Consider the following 22,327-nt stretch of genomic DNA (forward strand, 5'->3'; position numbering starts at 1 on the left):
TGGCAAAAAATGGGACAAAATGGGATAAAAAAGTATGTTATGGGCTCCGCATCAAAATGAAAAGGTAAACTTTATCAAAACCTTTACCACACAAACACCCCATTTACTGTTCCTAATTGTAAATGGGGTAAACGATACCCGTCGTAACTTGTAATAATGTGTGCAAAGAAGGGGTATATAGAGAATCACACCCACAAGATTTATGTGGTTGCATATAAATTACACAAACGCTTTGTTGAAGGGTCTTCCACCGGGATAGAAATTAACACGGGTATATTACACGAACGAGGGATAATTGCGTGTGTTTGCGTTTATGTTTATGTTTTGTTTTCAGCTTGTGCTTTTGTGTTTGTGTGTATATTTGTTTATACCTGTGAGGTGGCGAACAACGGTAGTGCGTTTACGAAGGACATGTTGCATGGGAAACCTTTTCTACCACTCAGTCCTTAGGGAAGAAACTTGCTCCTGCAGATTTGCTATATCCTTTTTAATTTTTGCTCTCCTGTAGAATATAGGACAATCCCTATTCATGCAAATAACATCTACATGTAAGTTCCCTTGGCATCGTTGACATTCTGTCCATAGTTGGAAGAATTCATTTTGCTTATTTTTAAAATCTTTCATTTTTTGCATGTAGATAGAAAATTCTTTATTAGCTTTACAATGATTACACAGAGGTGGTTTTTTAATAGAACTATTGCATCCAATACAGCGCACAGCTTTTTTTAAAAATTTAGATAAAGCAGTTTGGCTAGAAGTTAAAATTGTTTTATGCCTAGTATGATCTCCACAAAATAATGACTCTGAATTTTGCATAATAACTTCAAATATTCTTGATAAGGTATTTTTAATAGCATCAAGATAATGATTATAATCAATGGCTAAATTATTGTCAAGTACATATAAAGGATCTTCTGCTCTTTCATATTGTGCTTGTCCTTTAGTTCCTTTGATTATAATATAGCTAACTCTATCACCGACATTTGGAGCAGTTGCACTATCTCGTTGTTTTAATTTTTTGGCTAATTCAACATGTGGTAACCTAGTTTCATAATCTGTTTTACCTAATGATTTTGTAACAACAAGTAGACTCATATCTATATTATTTGTTAACAATTCTTTTATTTTACATTTAGTATATTCGATAGCACTATTTAAATTTTTTTCAATTAACAGTTTATTAAGTACAGTTTCCATCATTTGTTGTATAAGAATACAAAAATCTCTTCTAACCGTTTCGATTCCTTTACAATCCATCTTGTCATGTTTTATTGGATTTGTGTATAACAACCCAGCATATCTTTTTTTGTTTAGAAGTAGATAAGGGCAATATACTTTTTCAAATTCTAATTTAATAGGAGCTAAGAATTCTTTGCTAATTCTTTGTGCTGCATCTTTACCTAAAAACATGGCTTCTTCAATACTGTCTGTTCCAAATTTAACCATAACAGAATCTGTATCTCCATAAACTACTGTAGAGTTATGTTCAAACCCATTCTTTTTACTATAATAACTTTCCACCCTTTCTTTGGTTTTTTCTATCATTGATCTGCCTAAAGTAGTAATGGAAACTGCTACTTCTAAGCATGGCAACTGGCCACCTGAGGACGCACCAGTATAACCATATACTGAATTTGCGGATATCTTTAGAGCTAACTGTCTTCCATTAAGTACCATTTTGGTAATATTATTTTGTTCCTTTTTTATGAGTTCCTTTACTTTTTTCCTTGCATCTATTAGTTCTTCTACTATTAGTGGTAGAATACCTTTCTTTACATTTTTTTTTACAAATTTTAGATTGCTTTTTCCTTGTATGGTAGTAATATCTTCATCCTTTAGCTCCGATATTTCATTATTACTTTTTATCAAAGTAGAATAGCAAAGATTATGTGCAATCATGATAGAAGGATATAGAGAAGCAAAGTCAAGAGTAGATATAGGTTCAATATAATAACCTTTTATGGGTTCTAATACTGTAGCTCCTTCATATTTTTCATTAGTATTGACTTTGATATATGTACTAGGTATAACATAATTTAGCTCTTTACATTTTCTATACAACTGTGATGTTACTTTAATTTGTTGTCCTCGTGTGAGAAGATAAACAAATGGAGTTCCAGTTACTCTTGCCATTTCAACATAATTGTATATAAATAGTAGTTTATCAATAAGTCTTAATGGTAATAATCCATCTTTAATACAATAAGTAGCAATTCTTTTTCTTGATTCTGGACTTTCATTTTGTAATTCGTTCATAATACTATAATGTACATCTTCTTTTTGTTCTTTTAAAAATTCAAAAGAAACATAATTCAGTGTATACGATTTAAGTTTGTAATCTCTTTTTATCAAATCGTATACATCGAACTGTATTCTACCATTAATATTAATTTCTTTCGTTTCATGTGTTCCAAATTGTTTGGAGGAAAAACTAGATTCCTTCACATTACTACTAATGTTTTTTATTCTTCCTAGAAATTTTAATTTTTTTAAATTTAATGCAGTTCCTCTATTTAATATATAAGGAAGGTCAAAATTGATAATATTATATCCTGTGAGAAGATCAGGATCCAATCGAATAATAAACTCATTCCATGCTTCTAACAAAGTTTTTTCATCATTAAACCAAATAACGTTTGAGCCCGGTATACTTGCACATTCTTGTAGAGTAAAAATAAATTTTATGCATTTATCTATAGGATCTCCTTGTAAATACAAAATTGATGATATTTGGATAATGGGATCATTTTTTGCATCAGGAAATCCTTTCCCATCAAGTTTTATACATTCAATGTCAAAGGAAAGAATTCTTAATTTTGGAATTTGTTGATATGCTTCTTCAAGTATCATTGGTTGTACATGTTCATAATTTATATCTATTTCGAATGTACAGTTAGACAATTTCTTGTTTTTATTTCGAATAGAGAAATTGTTTCTATTGCATTTTATCCATGATGAACCCGTAATTTTGTTGTCAATGATATATCTTAATATGAATGGTAAATTGGCCTCGTAGACTATTCCCCCAATTTCTTTATCATTTACATTAACAATATTTTCAAAAAATTTTTTTAACGTAGGAACCATTTTAGGTAATAACACTGTTATTTTTAAAAAATCTCTTTTTCCATTTTTTTTAAAATACATTAAACTTTCTGTCTTTACTATTTCTATTTTTAATATTTTTTTATCATATATTTTGTATTGATTATTTAAATTTAAATTTTCATTCATCATTATTTCTAATTTTATCATATCATCATTTTCGAAATTTTCTGGTTTTTCTACATAAAAGTAGGGGAAAAAATTATGAACATTCACTAGAACACTATACCCATTATTTGTTACACTGTAGATCCTAATTATTGGCACAGTAACAAAATTTCTGTCTTTACTTAGTAGAGCCCTATAAGGACCATATATACTATTTAGGACTTTATTATTACTTGAATCATTTTCATTTACATATATCATGTTTTTGAATAAATTCTCTACTGTGTAATCTAAATCAACTTGGAAAATTAGTAAGTCTTCTTCTGTACTAATTTGGATTACACCATTTTCATCATACACATTGGGCCTTTCGTAATTTCCAAGAAGCTTATCAAACTCTTCAACTAAGTAGTTTTCTGGTAGTTCATTATTTTTCTCTTTTTTTATTTTTTCATACAGAGACCCATATGCAATGACGTTCGTGAATGGGCAGATTTTCATCTCCTCCATTTTGTTGGAGGCATGTTACGTGTAGCGGCGAGCACTGGGCTCCTGCACAAACTATTGGTATATGTGGAAATGAGCAATTGTGCATATATAGGTATATGCGTAGGTATACGTGCAAGTATACGTATGTATGTATAGATATACGTGTGTACGGATAGGTATATGTACGTATGTATAGGTTTACGTATGTATGTATAGATATACGTGTGTACGGATAGGTATATGTACGTATGTATAGGTTTACGTATGTATGTATAGATATACATGTGTGCGTACAGATATACGTACGTACGTATATGCACATGAGGGGAGGAAGAGGAACACCACTAACATGCGTCAGCAGGTGCATATACTTGGCTTTTTTGCAAATGTTACGAAAAAAAAATAATTTAAAAAAAAAAAAAAAAATGCAGAAAAATATGACATATATTTTTTTAATATATTATCTTTTGTTGTTGGCCCCTGTAACTCTGATAGGATTTTACCTTATCTCAATTTTGTGAGCGATTGAAATTTAATATCCGCCTCAAATTATTCTGCTTTTTTTTGTTTTTATTGGTTAATTTTTTTGTTATTTTTGCTATTTTCCAAAACGCCATTTAATTTGAGGTGTGACAGTTGAAAAATATATTAAAGCCACTGGCGGATCTTTATATTATTTTTTTTAAAAGAAAATAAAAAATTTAATTTGAAGTTGACTTACCATATGTCACACTCGAATATTTTTGAAGTGAACAAGCGAGTGGAAAGAGCAAAAAAAAACAAAAAAAAAAAAAAAAAGATAAAAAAATAAAGTGATAGAGAAATAAAGAGCAAGAAGTAATGAGACAGAGAAATAAAGAGAAAGAAGTAATGAGACAGAGAAATAGAGATAAAGAGGTAATGAGACATAGAAATAAAGAGATATTGAGATAAAAAAATAAAGAGATACAGAGATAAAAAAATAAAGAGATAATGAGATAAAAAAATAACAAGTAAAATGAGAAAAAAAAATAACGAGTAAAATGAGAAAAAAAAATAAAGAGATAATGAGATAACATAATAACGAGTAAAATGAGAAAAAAAAATAAAGAGATAATGAGATAACATAATAACGAGTAAAATGAGAAAAAAAAACAAAAATAGTGCAAAAAAGTTCATTTAAGCATGATATACATTCTCAATTCACCAGCAGAAAGGAGAACATAAATGTCGTCTTTTATTGTATGAATGTGCTTGGCGCTGATGTATTCGATGAAATAGCCAAAATGGGGAAAAAAAAAAAAATTAATTAAAATGAAATAAAATAAATTAAAATAAAATGAAATAAAATAAAATAAAATTAAATAAAATAAAATAAAATTAAATTAAATAAAATGAAATAAAATTAAATTAAATAAAATGAAATAAAATGAAATAAAAAAATACTTCAAGAGTATTGGAAGGGATAAAAATAAATCAAAAGTAGCAGGCATTTAAGGCTTATTTTTTCCTCCTTTTTTATCCATTTCGTCTTATTCGCTTATAATTGCGAGAAAAACTGTTTCACTAGGAAAAACTTTCATTTTAGCAAAATTGGCAATCATATTAACTATCAGTTCGAATGATTTAAGTGTAGTTTGATATAAGAACGCTAGTTTTTTTTATATATTTTTTTTTCTTATCTGAATTAGCAAAAAAAAAAAAATGCTTAAAAAGTTAATGTTGTTGCTTAAATTTTTCGAATGGCAAAAGTGAAACTATTTTTGCTATGAGGAAAAGAAAGGAGAAAAATAGGCCTTTGTGGTACTTTTTTTTTTTCCAGCTCTTTAGGTGTAGCCATATACCCATGCACGTATCGACGTACACGCGTGTATATATCTAAATATATATGTATGTATATATATATATATATTTACTCGTGCGGAATATTGAAACGCAGATATAATCAAATGTGTAAAAAGAACGAATAGACATTTGGTCCCCTCACATATTTGCCCATTTTTTATAAACGAAACATGGAAAATTTTGTATACGTATTTGAAATGGTATAAATTAAAAAAAAAAAAAAAAAAAAAAAAAATGAAAAGAGGATTTGCAAAAATATGAGAACTTTTTGTCTCTCATTTTAATTACAAATGGACATGTGCCGACTAATGACATGGGGCAGGGATGGACCCCAATGGTGGAATGACAAATAACGAATGAAAGAATTACAAAGTGCAATTCGCACTTTAACCGTTTTTGGAGCAAAACAGCTGTAATATGTACACATGTGTGTATAATATATTTTCATTTTCGAAATAAGTAATTATAAATAACTATTGAGTAAGCTCCATAACATTGGAGGAATGTTTGAATGCTCTTTTTTATATGAAAACTATTTATTTGGGAACAGATATGTTCATAGCACAATTGTATTATGAGCAGCTATTATGAATATTGAAAATAAGATGTCAAATGGGGTTATCAATACTTATGTTTTAACATATAAATAAGAAATTATGCTTTTTAAAAGTACTGCTTATATTTTAGTAGTATTAAAAACAATTTTCTTTTTTTTCTTTTTTGAAACAGCTTTTTTCAACATTTTTGTTCAACTTTCGCAAAAATTTTGTAAAATATTTACAAAATTAATTTTTTGTTTTCTTTTAAATAGGAAAGGAACATAACACTTTTTTTTTTTTTTTTTTTTTTTTTTATGTTCATTTAGAATATAGCCCGTCTTCTTTTTGATATATTCTTTTTATAAGTATTGAGATACAATAATACTTAAATGCAAATTGAAAAGGGCAAAAAAAAAGAAAAAAAAAAAAAAAATCAACAATAAAGTAGATAGATAAAGAAGATAAAATGCTGTCATATTAATTTTGCGCAGTTGCGCCTTCACGCGTCCTACTACTGGCATTTGTGAAATTCTCTTTTTTGGAGTAATGGTTTTTCACGTAGTGTTCTAGCGTAAATGAACACACATATAAGCATGTTTATATATATACATATGCACATAAACATGCTTGCGTGTAACCATAGTCCCCTTTTTTTATAAAAACTGCATTATTTTACTGTCTTTCTCGTCAAGCACTAAACGAACGTAATAAAAAATTTAAGTACAATATACAACATGTCCTTATATAATTGATAGGGGAAAAAAAAAAAATTATAAAATAAAAAATGAAAAAAAATGGAATAAAATAAAATAAAATAAAATGAAATAAAATGAAATAAAATGAAATCGAATGAATATTTTGCTTTCCTTTTTCTGTTTTATTTTGTATAACCGTGCGCCCCTTAATTTTGGTACGCTCCATATCGCTGTCATTTGTCATGGGTCTTCTTTGATGTGCGCATATATGCAAAGTGTACTTCTTTTTTTTTTTTTTTTTTGTTTACATTTCATTAAGCTTCATTTCATATCTTTGTTTTGCATTTTGATCTACTACATTTGAGAAGTAACTATTTGAGATTTATTCTGTTACTCATTATGTAACTTTTTTTGAAAAAAAAGAGAAAATGGATGATTATATATGAACTTCAAAAAAAAAAAAAATTAAAGACCGATTATGCTAAGTAATATCATAATGAAAAAAAAGACTTGGTTAGAGCCATCAATATACAAGCTATAAAAAATATTTCTCTTACGAAATATAGTTATGTGTTCCAAATGTAAGTACTTGTAGGAAGGAAAAATAAAAAAATGAAAACATAAAAAAATGAAAATATAAAAAAATGAAAATATAAAAAAAACGAATAGAAACAATAAATAAATAAAAAAGTAAAAGCTTCCCATAGGCATGTCGTAGAACTTTTCTCTTCTTGTAATTTCATTGTAATACACGTAAGGGCACATACATAAATATATACATATACATGCTACAAGAAGGAGAAACATAGAACAACAAGAACACGTTGTTTTAATGTAGGCATCAGTCGATGGATGAAATTTCTGCATGAACATGCATGTGAAAAATGAAATATATTTTTTATACTTATTTTTATACTTATTGTACACTTATTTTTATATCTATTTTATACTTATTTTTATACCTATTTTATACTTGTTCTTATATACCTATTTTATACTTGTTTTTATATACCTATTTTATACTTATTTTTATATTTTTTTTTTAATTTTATTTTTTTTCTTATTTTATTTTTTTACTTCTTCTTGCAGTTGTGCGAGTTCTTCCCGAAAATATACGCTCTCACAAAATGTGCATGCAGTAAGATACATGCTACCGTAAAAATAGACCACAAATTATTGGCTCTCAAAAATTTGACCACTTCTCTTTTTTTATATATACACATTATTTTATTTTGTAATTCACTATCCATTTTTCTAATAGCCAATTTGTGGAATCCTCTTATCAACATGTGATAACTGTGAGCGTTGATTTTATCGTGCTACGATATTTATGCTCCATTTTATTTTTAACTTCCTAGCACAACTACTCACTACAAATGTAATTTAAAAAAAAAAAAAAAAGAGAAAAAAAATATTTATACATAAATAAAATAGTACTTTGTTATTTTTGAAATAACTAAAAAGTAAAAGAAGAAAATTTTATTTTATTTTTTATATTTTCATCCTTTTTATTCTTTTTATTCTTTATTCTTTTTATTCTGTTCATTCTGTTCATTCTGTTTATTCTGTTTATTCTTTTTATTCTTTTTATCCTTTTTATTCTGTTCATTCTTCTTACCCTTTTTATTCTCTGCAATTTTGAAAAACAGTTTTATGTAACAACATTGGTGTATATCACTGCCAGCATAACAACACCAAAAAAATTTTCATTGAAATTATACGAATAGTAAATAGTAGCTATTTGCTATAGATGTACGTATATATATTTATATGTGTATGTATTTTTCTTTTTTTTAAAGTAAATTCCAGTAAAATTAACAATCTTATTTACAGTTTTCGTAGTCTCAACTTTGCCTTTTTTCTTAGTACAAAATGAACGTTTTAAAGTTTTCAATTTTTTTGATAATTCTGTTAATCAGCTTGATGGAATGCCGATCTTCACAAGAGTTAACCCCAAGTCAAAATGTAAACAGAGTTAAGGTTTTTGAAGAGAGGATGAAAAATCTTTCGAAAAAGAAGAAACTAGTAATAGCAGCTACAGTTTTAGGAGCATGTCTGTTGGTAGGAAGTCTAATTGGTGGTGTTAGTTACGGATATATAAGGCATAAAAGAAAAAAAGATATGGAAGACGAGGAGTTTATACATATAGAGAGTCCTGTGAGAAATAGGGATAGTAGAACTGATAATGAAAAAAAATACAAGGGAGAAAAAATAGTACACTTTTATGAGGGTCCACCCAAATCAGGCACAATAAAAAAAGATCAGGATATACTGGGGAATGCAGACATTCCAAAAGAATCATCAGCTTATGACTCAGATGAAGATATATTTGTAGACGCATAAAAACACACAGTCCTATAGACAAATGAAATAAATAAGAAAAAAAAAAAAAAAAAAAAAAAAAAACTCGCACATATATAAATATATATATATATATATATAGATAGATAGATAGATAGATAGATAGATATATAGATATATATAGATATATAGATATTCCCCACTTACACATCCAATTACGTACCTACGCCGCACGCCAACATGCATGTAGACATAATAGTAGAGAGAATATAATTTTTTACGTGAAAAATCATATGTATGCTCATCATATAAGACAAGTCATTTAATTAGGGAGAAGTTTATTACGTATGACAGGGCAATATCTTTTTGATGTAAAGTGATACAAAGTGATACAATAACACTAGACGCAAAAAGAAAATTTGCATACAATTATTAGCAACTAATGAATGAACTGTGAGTCAACTGTGAGTCAACTGTGAGTGAATTATGAATAAATTATGAATAAATTATGAATAAAAGGTGTGTTAAATAAAATTTAATAAAATGAAAGGAAAACGAAATTCATGTACTTGTAAATTGTAAAGCAACGCCAGACGTGTGTTCCCATATGTAGTACAATGGTCCGAAGTGATAGAACATAATTAAAAGAGGCGTGTTAGTATGCGTGTACGCATGTTTGTATTTATGCACGTGCGTATGTATGTATATATTTATGTACATACATGTATGTACGTATTATGGTACAAGGCAGGCACTTATATGTGGACTCATCTTTCGTGTAAACATAAGAAAACAGAAAGAATTTCGCTATTATTATTAAATGCCACATGATACTGTAACAGTTCGATGATAATTATGCAATTGGGTGTATAACTTAGAAGAATTATTGCAATATACAATTATTGAGAAAAAAGTATATGCCCTGAAAATGAATGATATCCCTTATGTTAGAGTAGCGAAGGAGAAGAGAAAATCGAATCACAGACGATGTGTCATTGTGTACGTTTTATAAGCGTATATATACATATATAACATTCTATAGAGACTGCTAATAGCTGTACGTTCATATATGTATTTGTTTGTACGTATATATACATATATATATATATATATTTGAATAGCGGATAAAAATTTTTGCAAATGTGATCCAGTAAAAGTACATTTTAGTATCTCATGAACAGTACTTTTATATATTTGTAAACGGTACGAATAAATTACGTAATAACAGTTTTCTACACTACTGAATAAGTCGCATTAAAACAGAAAAAAGAAAATTCTTGAGCAAAGTTTACATTTTTTTTTTAATTTTATAAGGCAAACATAAATTCATAATTCATAATTTGCAAGTTATAATTTTAAGTTTGTAATTAAAATGATATATCATATGTCAGTATAAGATTGTGAAGAAAAGAACAATTCTCATTGTTCCGTTGTACAACTATCAGCAAAATAAGCATTGAACATAAGAGTTATCACTTCGCTTTACCATACATGATCATAAAATTGGCAGTTAATTTGAGCGTTAAGACGTGCACGTTAAACTTGACATGATTGTGAGCATTTAAAATTAACATTTTTTGTGGGCAGTTAACCAGAATTAAGAAGAACATATACACATGTATATGCATGCATGCATACATATATACATACATACATACATACATACATACATACATACATACATATATACATACATACATACATTTATACACATTTTTTACACAATTTTGTACACCCTTTTCACTGCCAGACATGTATATATATATATATGTACGTATGTACATTTGAGCTTCATTAAAACAGAGAGAGCCTCAGCACTTCCACGTATTTGTGTACCTTTTTTTTTCTTTTTGTAAAATTGTTATTAAACTTAAAATATTCTCCTTAAAAAGAAATTGCTTTTTTTTTTTTTTTTTTTTTTTTTTAGAATTTTTTGAACAAATCATTCGTTTTGTTTAGTTTTTGCGCCAAATTTTCATTCTATACTTTGTGTCTATTTTCAAACCAGCTTTTTTGTGTTAATTCGTTGTATTTGTTCGTTTGTTGTGTCGACTATATTTGCATGTTTGCTCGTTTGTTTTTTATTTTACTTTATTTTATTTTCCTGCTAGTACGCACTTTTAGAGGACGTAAACTTTATTCTGAACTTTTTAAATTTTGTATCCATACATAAATAGAGATCATTGATCATAGCTAGATGGAACGAATAAATAAAAAAATGCAAATACAAAAACGAACGAACTAAATTAAAAATATTAACATGTACATAAGTAGCACTAATGTGCGTTATGTTGTAAGTCAAAACAGAAACTGTTAGGAGCGCAATGAGGAATATATGCGGACGTTCTTAAACTAAAAAAAGATAAACCTTTAGAGGTTTGCGCATATATGTAATGACCTGATATAGCATTATTTCGCTCAAATAAAGCTTTATTATTATCTTTCCCCCTTTAATAACTGTTACTATATTTTACTACATTTCTTCATATTAGTTTGCACACAGTATCGTATAATACTATATTTTTCTCTCTCTTTGCCATTTATTATTAACGTGCATTTTACAAAATAATGTATATATTAAATGCAATTAAGAACAAAACAGTTGTTACTAAGTGACAAGTAGTTGTTCGTCCTAAATCGATGTAGCACACATTTTACCTATTCATTAAGCAAGAATTATGAATGATTCGCGCAGCGCTTATAAATACGTACACGAAAAATACATATACATAGGTGTGTACCTACCTACATGCATATATTTTAATATATGCACAGCATATAACCTTCTTTTTAAAAATAGCACGAACGTTTAAAGGACTTTAATATACTTGTAAAAAAAAAAAAAAAAAAATATAGTAGCCAAAGTGGTCAATATAGCCAAAGCAACCATAGCAAACAAAACAAAAAAAAAAAAAGAAGCAATTATTTAATCCTACTACGTTTTAGGCTTACAATTAGACACATAATGAATTCAGAAAATTTCTGGAATAACGCGGATAAATGTACTATTAACGTAGCTTATAATATAGTAAAATTAAAAATGTATCAAAAAAAAAAAAAAAATAAATAAAATAAATAACAGTCTGTTCATAATAATTTTTTAACGTGGGACTTGCACTTAAAAATGGCATATAAAAATATATGCAAATGAATAAACAGTGCTACTTAGTTGATAACACATAATTAAATAAAAGCCTACTTTAATCCTCTCTTAATTTCTGTTTTTATATTGCTATATATATGTATATATATATACATAGATATATAAATATGTATATATGTATGTGGAGTAAACATATTCCTCTTTTTGAAGCCTTATTTTTATAAACACTTATTTCGTATCTAGTTCCGCTGCTAAGTGGCTTTCGTTTACGTGTAAAATAAACTCAAGAACCTCAGAATGTTTCGTTAAAATATAGGCATTTATATTATTACAGTTATGTATGTTTATATATATATAAATGTAAACATAGATATATACATATAATATATATATATATCTTTTTGCTTACTATTATCGGAAAAGGAAAAAATGCGCTGTTATTTAGCGCTTACATGGTAAATAAAAAAAAAAAAAAAAAAAAAAAAAATATAAACTAAATAAAAAAAAAAAGGTATATAATACATACATATATATATTGTAATATTTTTTTATTATTTACATTTTACTATATAGAAAAAGAAGCATAAAGTACCGATTGAACATTGAATATTCTCAGTTATTTTCCTGATAAACCAGCAGAATGTTTATTTCATGATTTTAACGTATTACTATTTTTTCTTAATTTCTTTTATAAAGGTGAAAATAAAACGGAAGAATTGCAAAATTGTAAAGCTGATAAATTGTAATGCTGATAAAATGTAAAGCTGATAAAGTGTAAAGCTGATAAAGTGTAAAGCTGATAAAGTGTAAAGCTGATAAAGTTTAAAGCTGATAAAGTGTAAAGCTAATAAATTATAAAACTGAAAAATTGTAAAATTATAAAATTAAAAAAATCTTATCAGTTCAATTTGTACGTTCATTTGGGGGGAAAAAATATATTCATAAAAATATATATAAATTCATTTTCGGTGTTACTGTATGAACAATTTTTTGGTTGTATTTTATTTTAGCTTACTAATATAATTTTTTTTTAGCACTTTTGGTTGATAATGTTTTTACTGTCTCATTAGGCCGCACATTCTTTTCACTCAGAAGAGAAGGATCTAATGAGATAATCATATATATATATATATATATATGTATTAACCGTATGCATATGTATTTTCATGTATTTGTATACATGTATATTCCGCTTTTCACGTAGAAGATAGTATCACCAAATAACAGTAAGTAAAAACAGTAAGTAAAATTAGTGTTATTTTATTTTTCATTTTATTTTATTTTTTATTAAAACATTGTTAAGTCATAAATCTTACCACATAAAAATTAATGAGAAAAATGAAAAATTATAATAAAAAAAATGTATTATCACCAAATTGGTCATTAAATACCTAGGAGAAAAGTAGGAAATATTACTTTACAAATTTGTTAAATGGGAAAAATAAAAATGACAAAAGAGGTATTTTAGATTTCCCCTTCTTCAAACTTGGCAGAACACAGTTTGTCATACTACTACTTCTATTAATACAAATAAGATAAGAATAAACATCGAAGTGATATATGATTGTACATAGTAAGTCTCTTCGATGTACGTTCTCATCGTTGTTCCGTTGTTCATCTCTTTTTTGCTTCTTCGCTTCTTCGCTTCGTCGCTTTGTCACTTCGTCGCTTCGTCGCTTCTTCTATTCCCCTCCGTTGTTGCGCAGTACCATATCCCCGCTGATATTTCCCACTTATTTGTTAAACATTTTTTTTAAAATATGTTCAGCATAAATATGTACATACATGAAGACAAAACAGAGGGAAAAGTAAACGTGTCTCATATGGCTCATAGTAGATGCCTACGAAAAGTGGATAATTATTGTTTTAGAAATATGAATAACAGTGTGAGTACTCAAGTAAAAGAAGAAGAGGAAGATAGTCATTCGAAGATTCAAAATAAGGATGACGATTCGGATGAAATGTCAAACGCTGTTAATGATGTAATTGAAAAAGAGTATGGAAGTGGGGCAATAATTCCTTAAAGTTGTATATGCCCAGATTTTTTGAAACAATTAATAGGAGATGAATATTATAAAATGATAAATAATTTATCAGATGATATAAATGTTTATAGTCTTTATAATATATGGGATGAAATACATTCATGTGAAAAAGATTAATTTATAATAGTTGAGAGAGGGTCGTGGAAGCTTTGTACAGCAATAACTGAATTATATGATATTCTTAAAAAAATAAAATTTTATGTGTTGGTAAAAATATATCAAGAATTAAATAATGATATAATAAGAAGAGAAATAAGAGATTTAAATGATTTCATTAGTTTTTTAGATAAAGATTCATTTAGTCGTTTAGATTTTACTCTTTTTATTTATTTTAAGTTAATATCCTGACATTCATTTAAAATAAATCTTTTTACCAAATGGAAAAATAAGCTAATAGATATATTTAAGGATTACCTTAAAAAGGAGATGCAACAGGTGCACTTGCAGGAGCATGAGAAGGAGTCTTCATCATTTTGCTGGTATATTTCGTTTTGAAATAAGAGACTAAAGAGCGAAAGAGAAAAACTAAAATTAATTAAGTTATAATAAGGAAAAACCAAATGCAGAAAAACAAATTAAATTAAACGAAACGTTAAGTTATGTAATTTCTGTGTTGACGTTTGAATGGATTCATGTGTACTTCATATGTGTTGGCATACATTTTTATGTATAATGTAAATTTGTGCCATGGGAAATGACAAGGAATACCCACTTGGTTGGTTAGTTAACTTGTACAGTGGGTAAAAGGAAAGTAAAAATTAGCTAGTTCATCTGTTATTTAAATGAAGAGCATATATCATATGTTATATTTACATTGCGGATAAAACCTTTGAACATTTGTAAAATGTAATAAGGATCTTAAAAAAAGATGCTTATCCGAATTTTGGAAGCTATTAGGAGAAGGATCATCCGAAAAGGTGGAACTGTGGGAATAACGCTGTAGCGTAAAATAATTGCCATTTTCAGTACTCACTATTCGACATCCAATACTGAATGTTCATTGTTCATTGTTCATTGTTCATTTTTCATTGTTTATTGTTCATTGTTCATTGTTCATTGCTCAGTGTTCAATGTTCAATTTTTAATTAATTTTTTTTTTTTCTGTGAAATTTTAAATATAAAGAGACATTCTGAGGTTGGGCCAAACTCCAGCCGCCGTTCAACACGCCATTTTTTCTGTGGGTGTTCAAAATTTATTATTTTCATAGATATGTTAAACGTAATACATATACATATATATATATATATATATATATATATATATATATATATATATGCGATTTTTCTGATTTAATGATCATAAATTTCTTTTCGCGAATGGACTTAATCATTTTTGTAAAATCATTTAACCCGTCATGAGGATATATATGGACTTAACGCTTTGTTAAATACATTTTGTAATATTCAACAGCGGATATAAAATTAAAATAGGAATAAAGTTTGCGAGAATGGAGAAAGTTTAACTTCACCTATTCGTCGTATTTGTTGAAGATTCCATGTGCATACATACATACACACATAGATACATGCATATATATGTACATATATATATATATATATATATATATGTGTTGGGTATATGTGTATATATTTTAACATAAATTCATATTTCTGTGTGTTTTCGTGTTTAACCACGTTTGATGATAAAAAATATGTTACAAGAATTCGTTTACATTTTCATTATTTTGCGCCATTTTTCATTATTTTATTTTAATTTAATTTATTTTAATTTAATTTATTTTAATTTAATTTATTTTAATTTAATTTATTTTAATTTAATTTATTTTAATATAATTTATTTTTATTTAATTTAATTTCATTTCATTTTTTTTATTTTTTCAGTTGCAATTTTTTTAAAATAGTACTTCAACACTTTAATTTATGTTCACGTAGTTAATTTAAGAGTTTTTCTAAAAAATTAATCTGTTCATAATAGTTCGAAAGAAAGTGGAAACAATGAAATACTTGGCTATGTGTACAATTATGTTACATGTTAATGGTTGCAAGCGAAAAGGTAAAAAATAATTACTATATTAAGAACACAACCCAGGTTTTAATTTTACATCTATATGAACATGCACATATGTATGGCATATTTTAAGGAAATGGTAAATATTTTATCGATCAAATTTTTTTTTGTGCATTAATTATTATATATATATATATATATATATATATATATATATATATATGTTCGTATATACATACGTATGTGTATTTTTTATCAAAGTTATATTCTGAAGTTAAAATTTAAACCTCCTCTCTTAATTTTTTTAATAAAAAAAAAAAAATTGTAAAATCGGAGGAGTCTTTTTTAAGATTTGATACATCAATCAGAAGGAAGAAGGGAAAAAGTACGCGCACAATTTTTTTTTTTTTAAAACTGCACATGTAAAATAATGTTATTGAGGCTGTTTTGATCAGTGTTTTTATTTCCAAACTAATGTAAACCATATAAGGAATTTATGTAAATACTTGGATAATTTTTTAAATGAATGTACAAATAATTGTAATATTTAATTTACCGTAAATACAGAAGTAAATTTTTTTTTTTTTTTTTTATTTAAAAAATTACAAAATAATTTTAGCAGTATGCTAATGGTGGAGGCTTCTATAAGGTGGTGTGTATGCTCTTTTACAATTTAAAAAAAAAAAAAAAAAAAAAGCTTTCCAACTTAAACTCACAGTGATATTGCTAAAGGTGAGAATAAAATGTACCGGTTGACATTCAAATCATTTAAAATTTTTATTAAATTTATAAAAACAAAATATTAGCGTACCGATGACATATATATATATATATATATGCATAAATATACATATTGTTATATCTTCTGCAAAGGACAGGCATGTTCCCCTATTGTGTATTAATAATTTTTTTCGTTGAATTTTGAAAAATGAGTAACAATATTTTGGTGTGATAAAATGTTAGTCGTTAACTATAGCCATGACAAGTTTTTAAAAAATAATTAAATACGTGCATGTAGGAAAACTATATTATAAAGGAGTTATAATTGTACGTGGAATTTATTACTCTACGTCCAGTTTTGTATCACATTTTATCTGTTTACATTTTTATGTATGCATAATTTTTTTAACAATTTATTGAATTTTCACTTGAGAATTAATCTTGCAACTGTTCTTGTAAAAAAGAAAAAAAGAAAAACATACATATATATATAACATTCTCTGAATATTTCTAGTATTTATTATTTTATTTTTTACTATTTTATCGTGAGAACAGGTTAAGAAATATAAAAACAAAAAAAATGGTTAAAATTTACAAGTACAACGTATTTTATTTGTACTTCAGATAAATATTAATAACACCCTGGCAAAAAAATATTACTTTGCTTATGGCCTTTGTACTACGAATATAATTCTAAGGACCTTGAATAACGCTAGCTGTGTTGTGTATATATACATATATGTATATAATAAAAATATACCTAAAACTATAAAATATAACATGTTAGTATAAATATAGAATACGTTATAATTTCAGCCTAACAGTATGTATTTTTTTTTTTTTTTTTTTTTTTATATAGTTACCATATAATAATTATTAACAAATGATTAATTAGAAAATGGAAGCTTCATCTGTTTGTTTTGCCATATTATTATTTTGCTATATTAATATTTTGCCATATTAATATTTTGCCATATTATTATTTTGCTATATTATTATTTTGCCATATTATTATTTTGCCATAGTTTTTTTTTTTTTTTATTCTTTATTTTTAATTTTTTACATTAATTTTTTTAATAAAATGTTTTGAAAATAGTAATGATGTTTCAAGGAGAAAATTCCACGATCTATGCAACATTCTTGTAGTTATATTTAAATAATTGTTAGTTTATCCATTGTTGTAATAATACATATATATATATATATGTATATATATGTAACATTTAAAAAAAATATTTTATAGAATACAAAAGTATTTCAATAATTATCCTTTTAAAGAAAATTAAAATTTTCGATATGCTCGTATGAGAATTACATTATTTTGATTTTTCGGTGACGTTCCCTTTTTTTTTTTGTTAAGATTCAATTTGTTCTTCATTTTTAGAAAAATATTATATACGCCCACTGATTTATATATAATATAAAATACAATATTATAATACATATATATATATATAATACGTATTAAAATAAATATATGCTACTATCTTGTGCCTTTTTTTCTAGTTCACTTATATATAACGTTATTTTTGAAAAAGAACTTTTTTTTTTATTTTATTATTTTTTTTTTTTTTGCAAATAGTTGATTTTATAATTTTTTTATATTTATTATCATTTGTGGAATCTTCAAAAATTAGCATGCATAACAATTTTAATCCCTGAACAGTTTTTAATAAAATTTAGGCATGCCTACTATCCGTTAATAATAGCTCTACATATATATATATATATTTTATTCTGTATCCCGTTCTTTTTGGCATTAACCACTGCCATGTTCAGCACAGAAGAGAAAAAAAACAAATTTTATTTTATTTTTATTTTGTAGTATTTTTCTTAATAAAAAAAAAGTGAAAATGAAATATACTGATGTTGAGAAAATAGAATCGAGGAATATACTTAGGAAGGGATTCATAAAATTTATATGCCACCATACAAAACCGTTCAATGTATTGTTTTTTAGTGCCTTATATTTGTTCATTCAAGTATGTTGAATATTTTGAAAGGGCCTCCAAAAGAACTGCATAATGTGTGGTTCACGGTGCGGGTTCGTATATACGTATGTAAGTATATGCGTATGTAAGTATATACGTATGTACTTATATCTGAAATAACCATTTAAATGTGGCTTATTTTCAAATGTGGCTTATTTTCAAATGTGGCTACAAATGTGCTATTTTCAAATGTGCCTATTTTTAATTGTTCTTATTTTTATGTGTACCTATTTTAAAATATCGCTTTATAGTGCATGTGTACGTATGAATGTGTAACACCGGAAATGAATTTATGTAACAAGAGAAACTTGAGAAACCTATCAGAGTTAATTCTTAAAAAGCTAGAGCAGTTTATTGAATTTAATGACCAAAGGTTGTTAGAAGTTACGAGAGACATGAGGGTGCCAAAAACTTCTGGAACTGTGGATGAGGATGAAAAAACCAAGTTCATGATGAGACAATACGAAAGGGGGAATATCAGCTACTGTAACAACTGCGGTAACTGTAATAACTGCAGCAATAGCAGGAACAGTAAAAATGTAGACAACAGCTGTGAGGATAAAGATAACAAAAGGATAGATGAAGAAGAAAAATAGGACTCTATCGAGTCCGAACTTTTGTATGATTGGCAAAATTTTGAAGAATTAACAGAGGAGGAGTTTAATAAAAGAATTATTAATTTGAGGGGTTATATAGATCACAATGAGATGTTTGTTTTATGGAATTATGTATATAATAAGGGGAAAAAAAAGTATTTAAATTTAAAGGAAGAGTTATGGAAAATATGTGAAAAATTATTAATGCAATATGATATATCAGAAGATTATATTATGAGAGAATGGAAAAAATTAAATACATATTTAAAAGATGAATTAATGAAAAAACAAAGAGATGATTTTATGGAATTAAAAATGTTTATAGACTCAAATGATAATCTTCGTTGGGAATATGTAGCATTTATAATAGATAAAAATCAATCATGGGATGTTATAAAACATATGACAAAAGATAAACTGCAAAATAAATTAGTTGAAAGCTTTGAGAAATATGCAGATCAAGCTCAAGAGAGGGAAATTGAAAAAACTCCAAAAACTGGAGCTAGAAGTGGTTCAGCAAACAATAATAACGACGAACGTGAAATATTAGTGAGCAATGTATTATAATAAAAATTAGGTAATTTTATGAAAAATTTGCATAAACGTTTTTGACATGAGTACATATAGGCCGTTTGAAAAACTTAAAAATTTACGAATAACAGAAATGCATAAAATTGTAGCTATTTGGCGTGTGTTGTTGCTATACGTTTTTGTATGCACCCGCACAAAATTGAGAAGATGAAGAGCTCAAAATGGAAAAAATTAATTTCTCCATTTTGCACTTACCTAGTATGTCCATTGCACTGAACAATTAAAAAGAAGAAAAAAAGAGAAAAAATAAAGACAAATTAAGGTAAACTCTTACGCATTCTTTTTTCTCAATTGTTCAATGCGTGCTTTTTTGTAATTTTTTGTATTTTGTTAATTTTGTTGATTTGTTAATTTTGTTGATTTTGTTAATTCTGTTGATTTTATTGATTTTGTTAATTTTGTTCATTTCGTTGTAATTTTTTTTTTTTTTTTTTTTTGCTTCTTTTCCGTGTGGTGGAAATTGCGTTTCTTTAGAAAACATAAATATAGATACAAATTTTACATTTTTTTTTAAAATTATTAACAAATATATAGTGGCATATGCTTGTATATGTATACAATATCATGTATGTAAACAAACGTACACCCTCAAATGAGAGAATATGTATGTATGTGCGTGAAAAAATTTATGTTAATATTACTCGACCCTTAATGCTTTTCATATTAACAGTTAATAATGTTGCATAGTAAATTTGGTATAATCACTTGACTTATTCATGTGAAATGTGCCTTTTTATATATTAATTTGCAGGAAAATATAATATTAAAGTAATAAATCAAGCACTTTTTTAAGTTATAAAAATGAGCTAACTGTTTTTTTGTCATATTTTTTAAAATTTCTTACACAATTAATAATTACACAAACTGTGAAACTGCAATAACGGTGTATTTTGAGCAAACATATATATTATATATATATATATGTATATATATGTATATATATGATTATGAAATTTTAGTAGTGTTAAATATACACTACTTTGCATGTGGGGATAAATTCGTTAAAAATATTCTGAACGTTCAGGTGAATAAAGAATTGTACTAAAATATTTGTCATTAATCGATTAATATTTAATTTTCATTTTGGACATGTACTAACATCTAATGGGATATTAAAATAAAAAAGCCTATTCTGAGTTATTTACACCATTCTAGGAAACTTTTTTTTTTTTTTTATCCCTTGAAAAAAGGTTCTTTTGATTTAAAAATGAGGGTTATTAATAAGAAGGAAGAATATGAAAAAATTAAAAATAAATATAAAGTAAAACAAAATAAAACTAGTATATGGTTTATCAGAATAAAAAAACAGTTATATATTATCACTACCTGTTAAAAAAAAAAAAAAAAAAAAAATTTTTAATTAGGACAAGGAATTACACATGTGTTACAAACTCTCACTATTTTATGATACAAAAAAATGGTACATGACACCTATGTATTTAACAAAATATAATATTATAAAATGTAAAAAGGGATGAAGAAAGAAATACTGAATTTATTACAACTGATTTGCTAATTCATTCTGAAAAAAATGGCTTTTTATAGTAGTATATTCAGGCACTATCGATATAAAAAAACTAATATGAAATATTAAGATAAAATTATACAACCTTTGTTTATAAAACTGTTGCTATTCAAAAAAAAAAAAATAGTAATAAATAATGCAAAATATTTCTGAATAAAATAGTTAAAATAATTTAAATATATGTTATTAACTTATTTTGGTGATAATTTTTTGTTGCAAATTTTATTGTACATTTATATCAATCTTGCAAAAGTGTAACTACCAATATTTTCTTCATGAATTTTTAATTATAAATAAAAAAAAAAAAAAAAAAAATAAGAGTAACAGAATAAAAAGGTTATCCCAGAAAATTTAAAAATATTTTCCAATACTTTTTATTTGTTTAGTAGAGAAATGTTATGTGCTAAGGTTTGTTATTTTTTTTTCATGGGGATATTTGAATGGGGAGGAAGTAGAATTGTTCTAAAAAAAAAATTAAAATAAAATAGCGGTATAAATCCTTTTCATGATAAGCACATTGTTATGCTTAAAATTTATATGAAGGTTTGCTTGTATGAATGTATATATATTTATATGTATGTATGTATATATACATAATTTTTTTTTAATTTAGAAGAGTTATATACATTAAGAGTTCAAATATTTTTACTTTTTCGTAGCCGGAATACACAATTCACAGTGGCTTACAAACAACAAAGGTATTTGTAAAAACATAACTTGAAGTTG

General features: G+C 26.2%; 3 protein-coding genes and 1 pseudogene across 4 annotated transcripts; 3 read left to right on the forward strand and 1 right to left on the reverse strand.

Moving 5' to 3' along the window:
• Window positions 1-432: 432 nt before the first annotated feature.
• PmUG01_00051100 (DNA polymerase delta catalytic subunit, putative) lies at window positions 433-3,723 on the reverse strand (the record flags this gene model as incomplete). The annotated part of the gene is made up of 1 exon (XM_029004178.1): window positions 433-3,723. The coding sequence occupies one exon, from the start codon at window positions 3,721-3,723 to the stop codon at window positions 433-435; it is 3,291 nt and encodes a 1,096-aa protein (XP_028859044.1).
• Window positions 3,724-8,683: 4,960 nt separating this feature from the next.
• PmUG01_00051200 (uncharacterized protein) lies at window positions 8,684-9,103 on the forward strand (the record flags this gene model as incomplete). Its single annotated transcript, XM_029004189.1, has 1 exon — window positions 8,684-9,103. One exon carries the CDS (start codon window positions 8,684-8,686, stop codon window positions 9,101-9,103), a length of 420 nt encoding a protein of 139 aa, XP_028859045.1.
• A 4,821-nt stretch (window positions 9,104-13,924) lies between these two features.
• Window positions 13,925-14,188, forward strand: PmUG01_00051300 (uncharacterized protein; the record flags this gene model as incomplete). Its single annotated transcript, XM_029004200.1, has 1 exon — window positions 13,925-14,188. The coding sequence occupies one exon, from the start codon at window positions 13,925-13,927 to the stop codon at window positions 14,186-14,188; it is 264 nt and encodes an 87-aa protein (XP_028859046.1).
• A 4,654-nt stretch (window positions 14,189-18,842) lies between these two features.
• On the forward strand, window positions 18,843-20,052 carry PmUG01_00051400 (annotated as a pseudogene). The gene is made up of 2 exons: window positions 18,843-18,974; window positions 19,141-20,052. Coding segments are annotated over exons 1-2 (1,044 nt in total).
• The last annotated feature ends 2,275 nt before the right edge of the window (window positions 20,053-22,327 follow it).

This window comes from Plasmodium malariae, assembly GCF_900090045.1.
Source record: "Plasmodium malariae genome assembly, contig: PmUG01_00_27, whole genome shotgun sequence".
Taxonomy (NCBI): domain Eukaryota; phylum Apicomplexa; class Aconoidasida; order Haemosporida; family Plasmodiidae; genus Plasmodium; species Plasmodium malariae.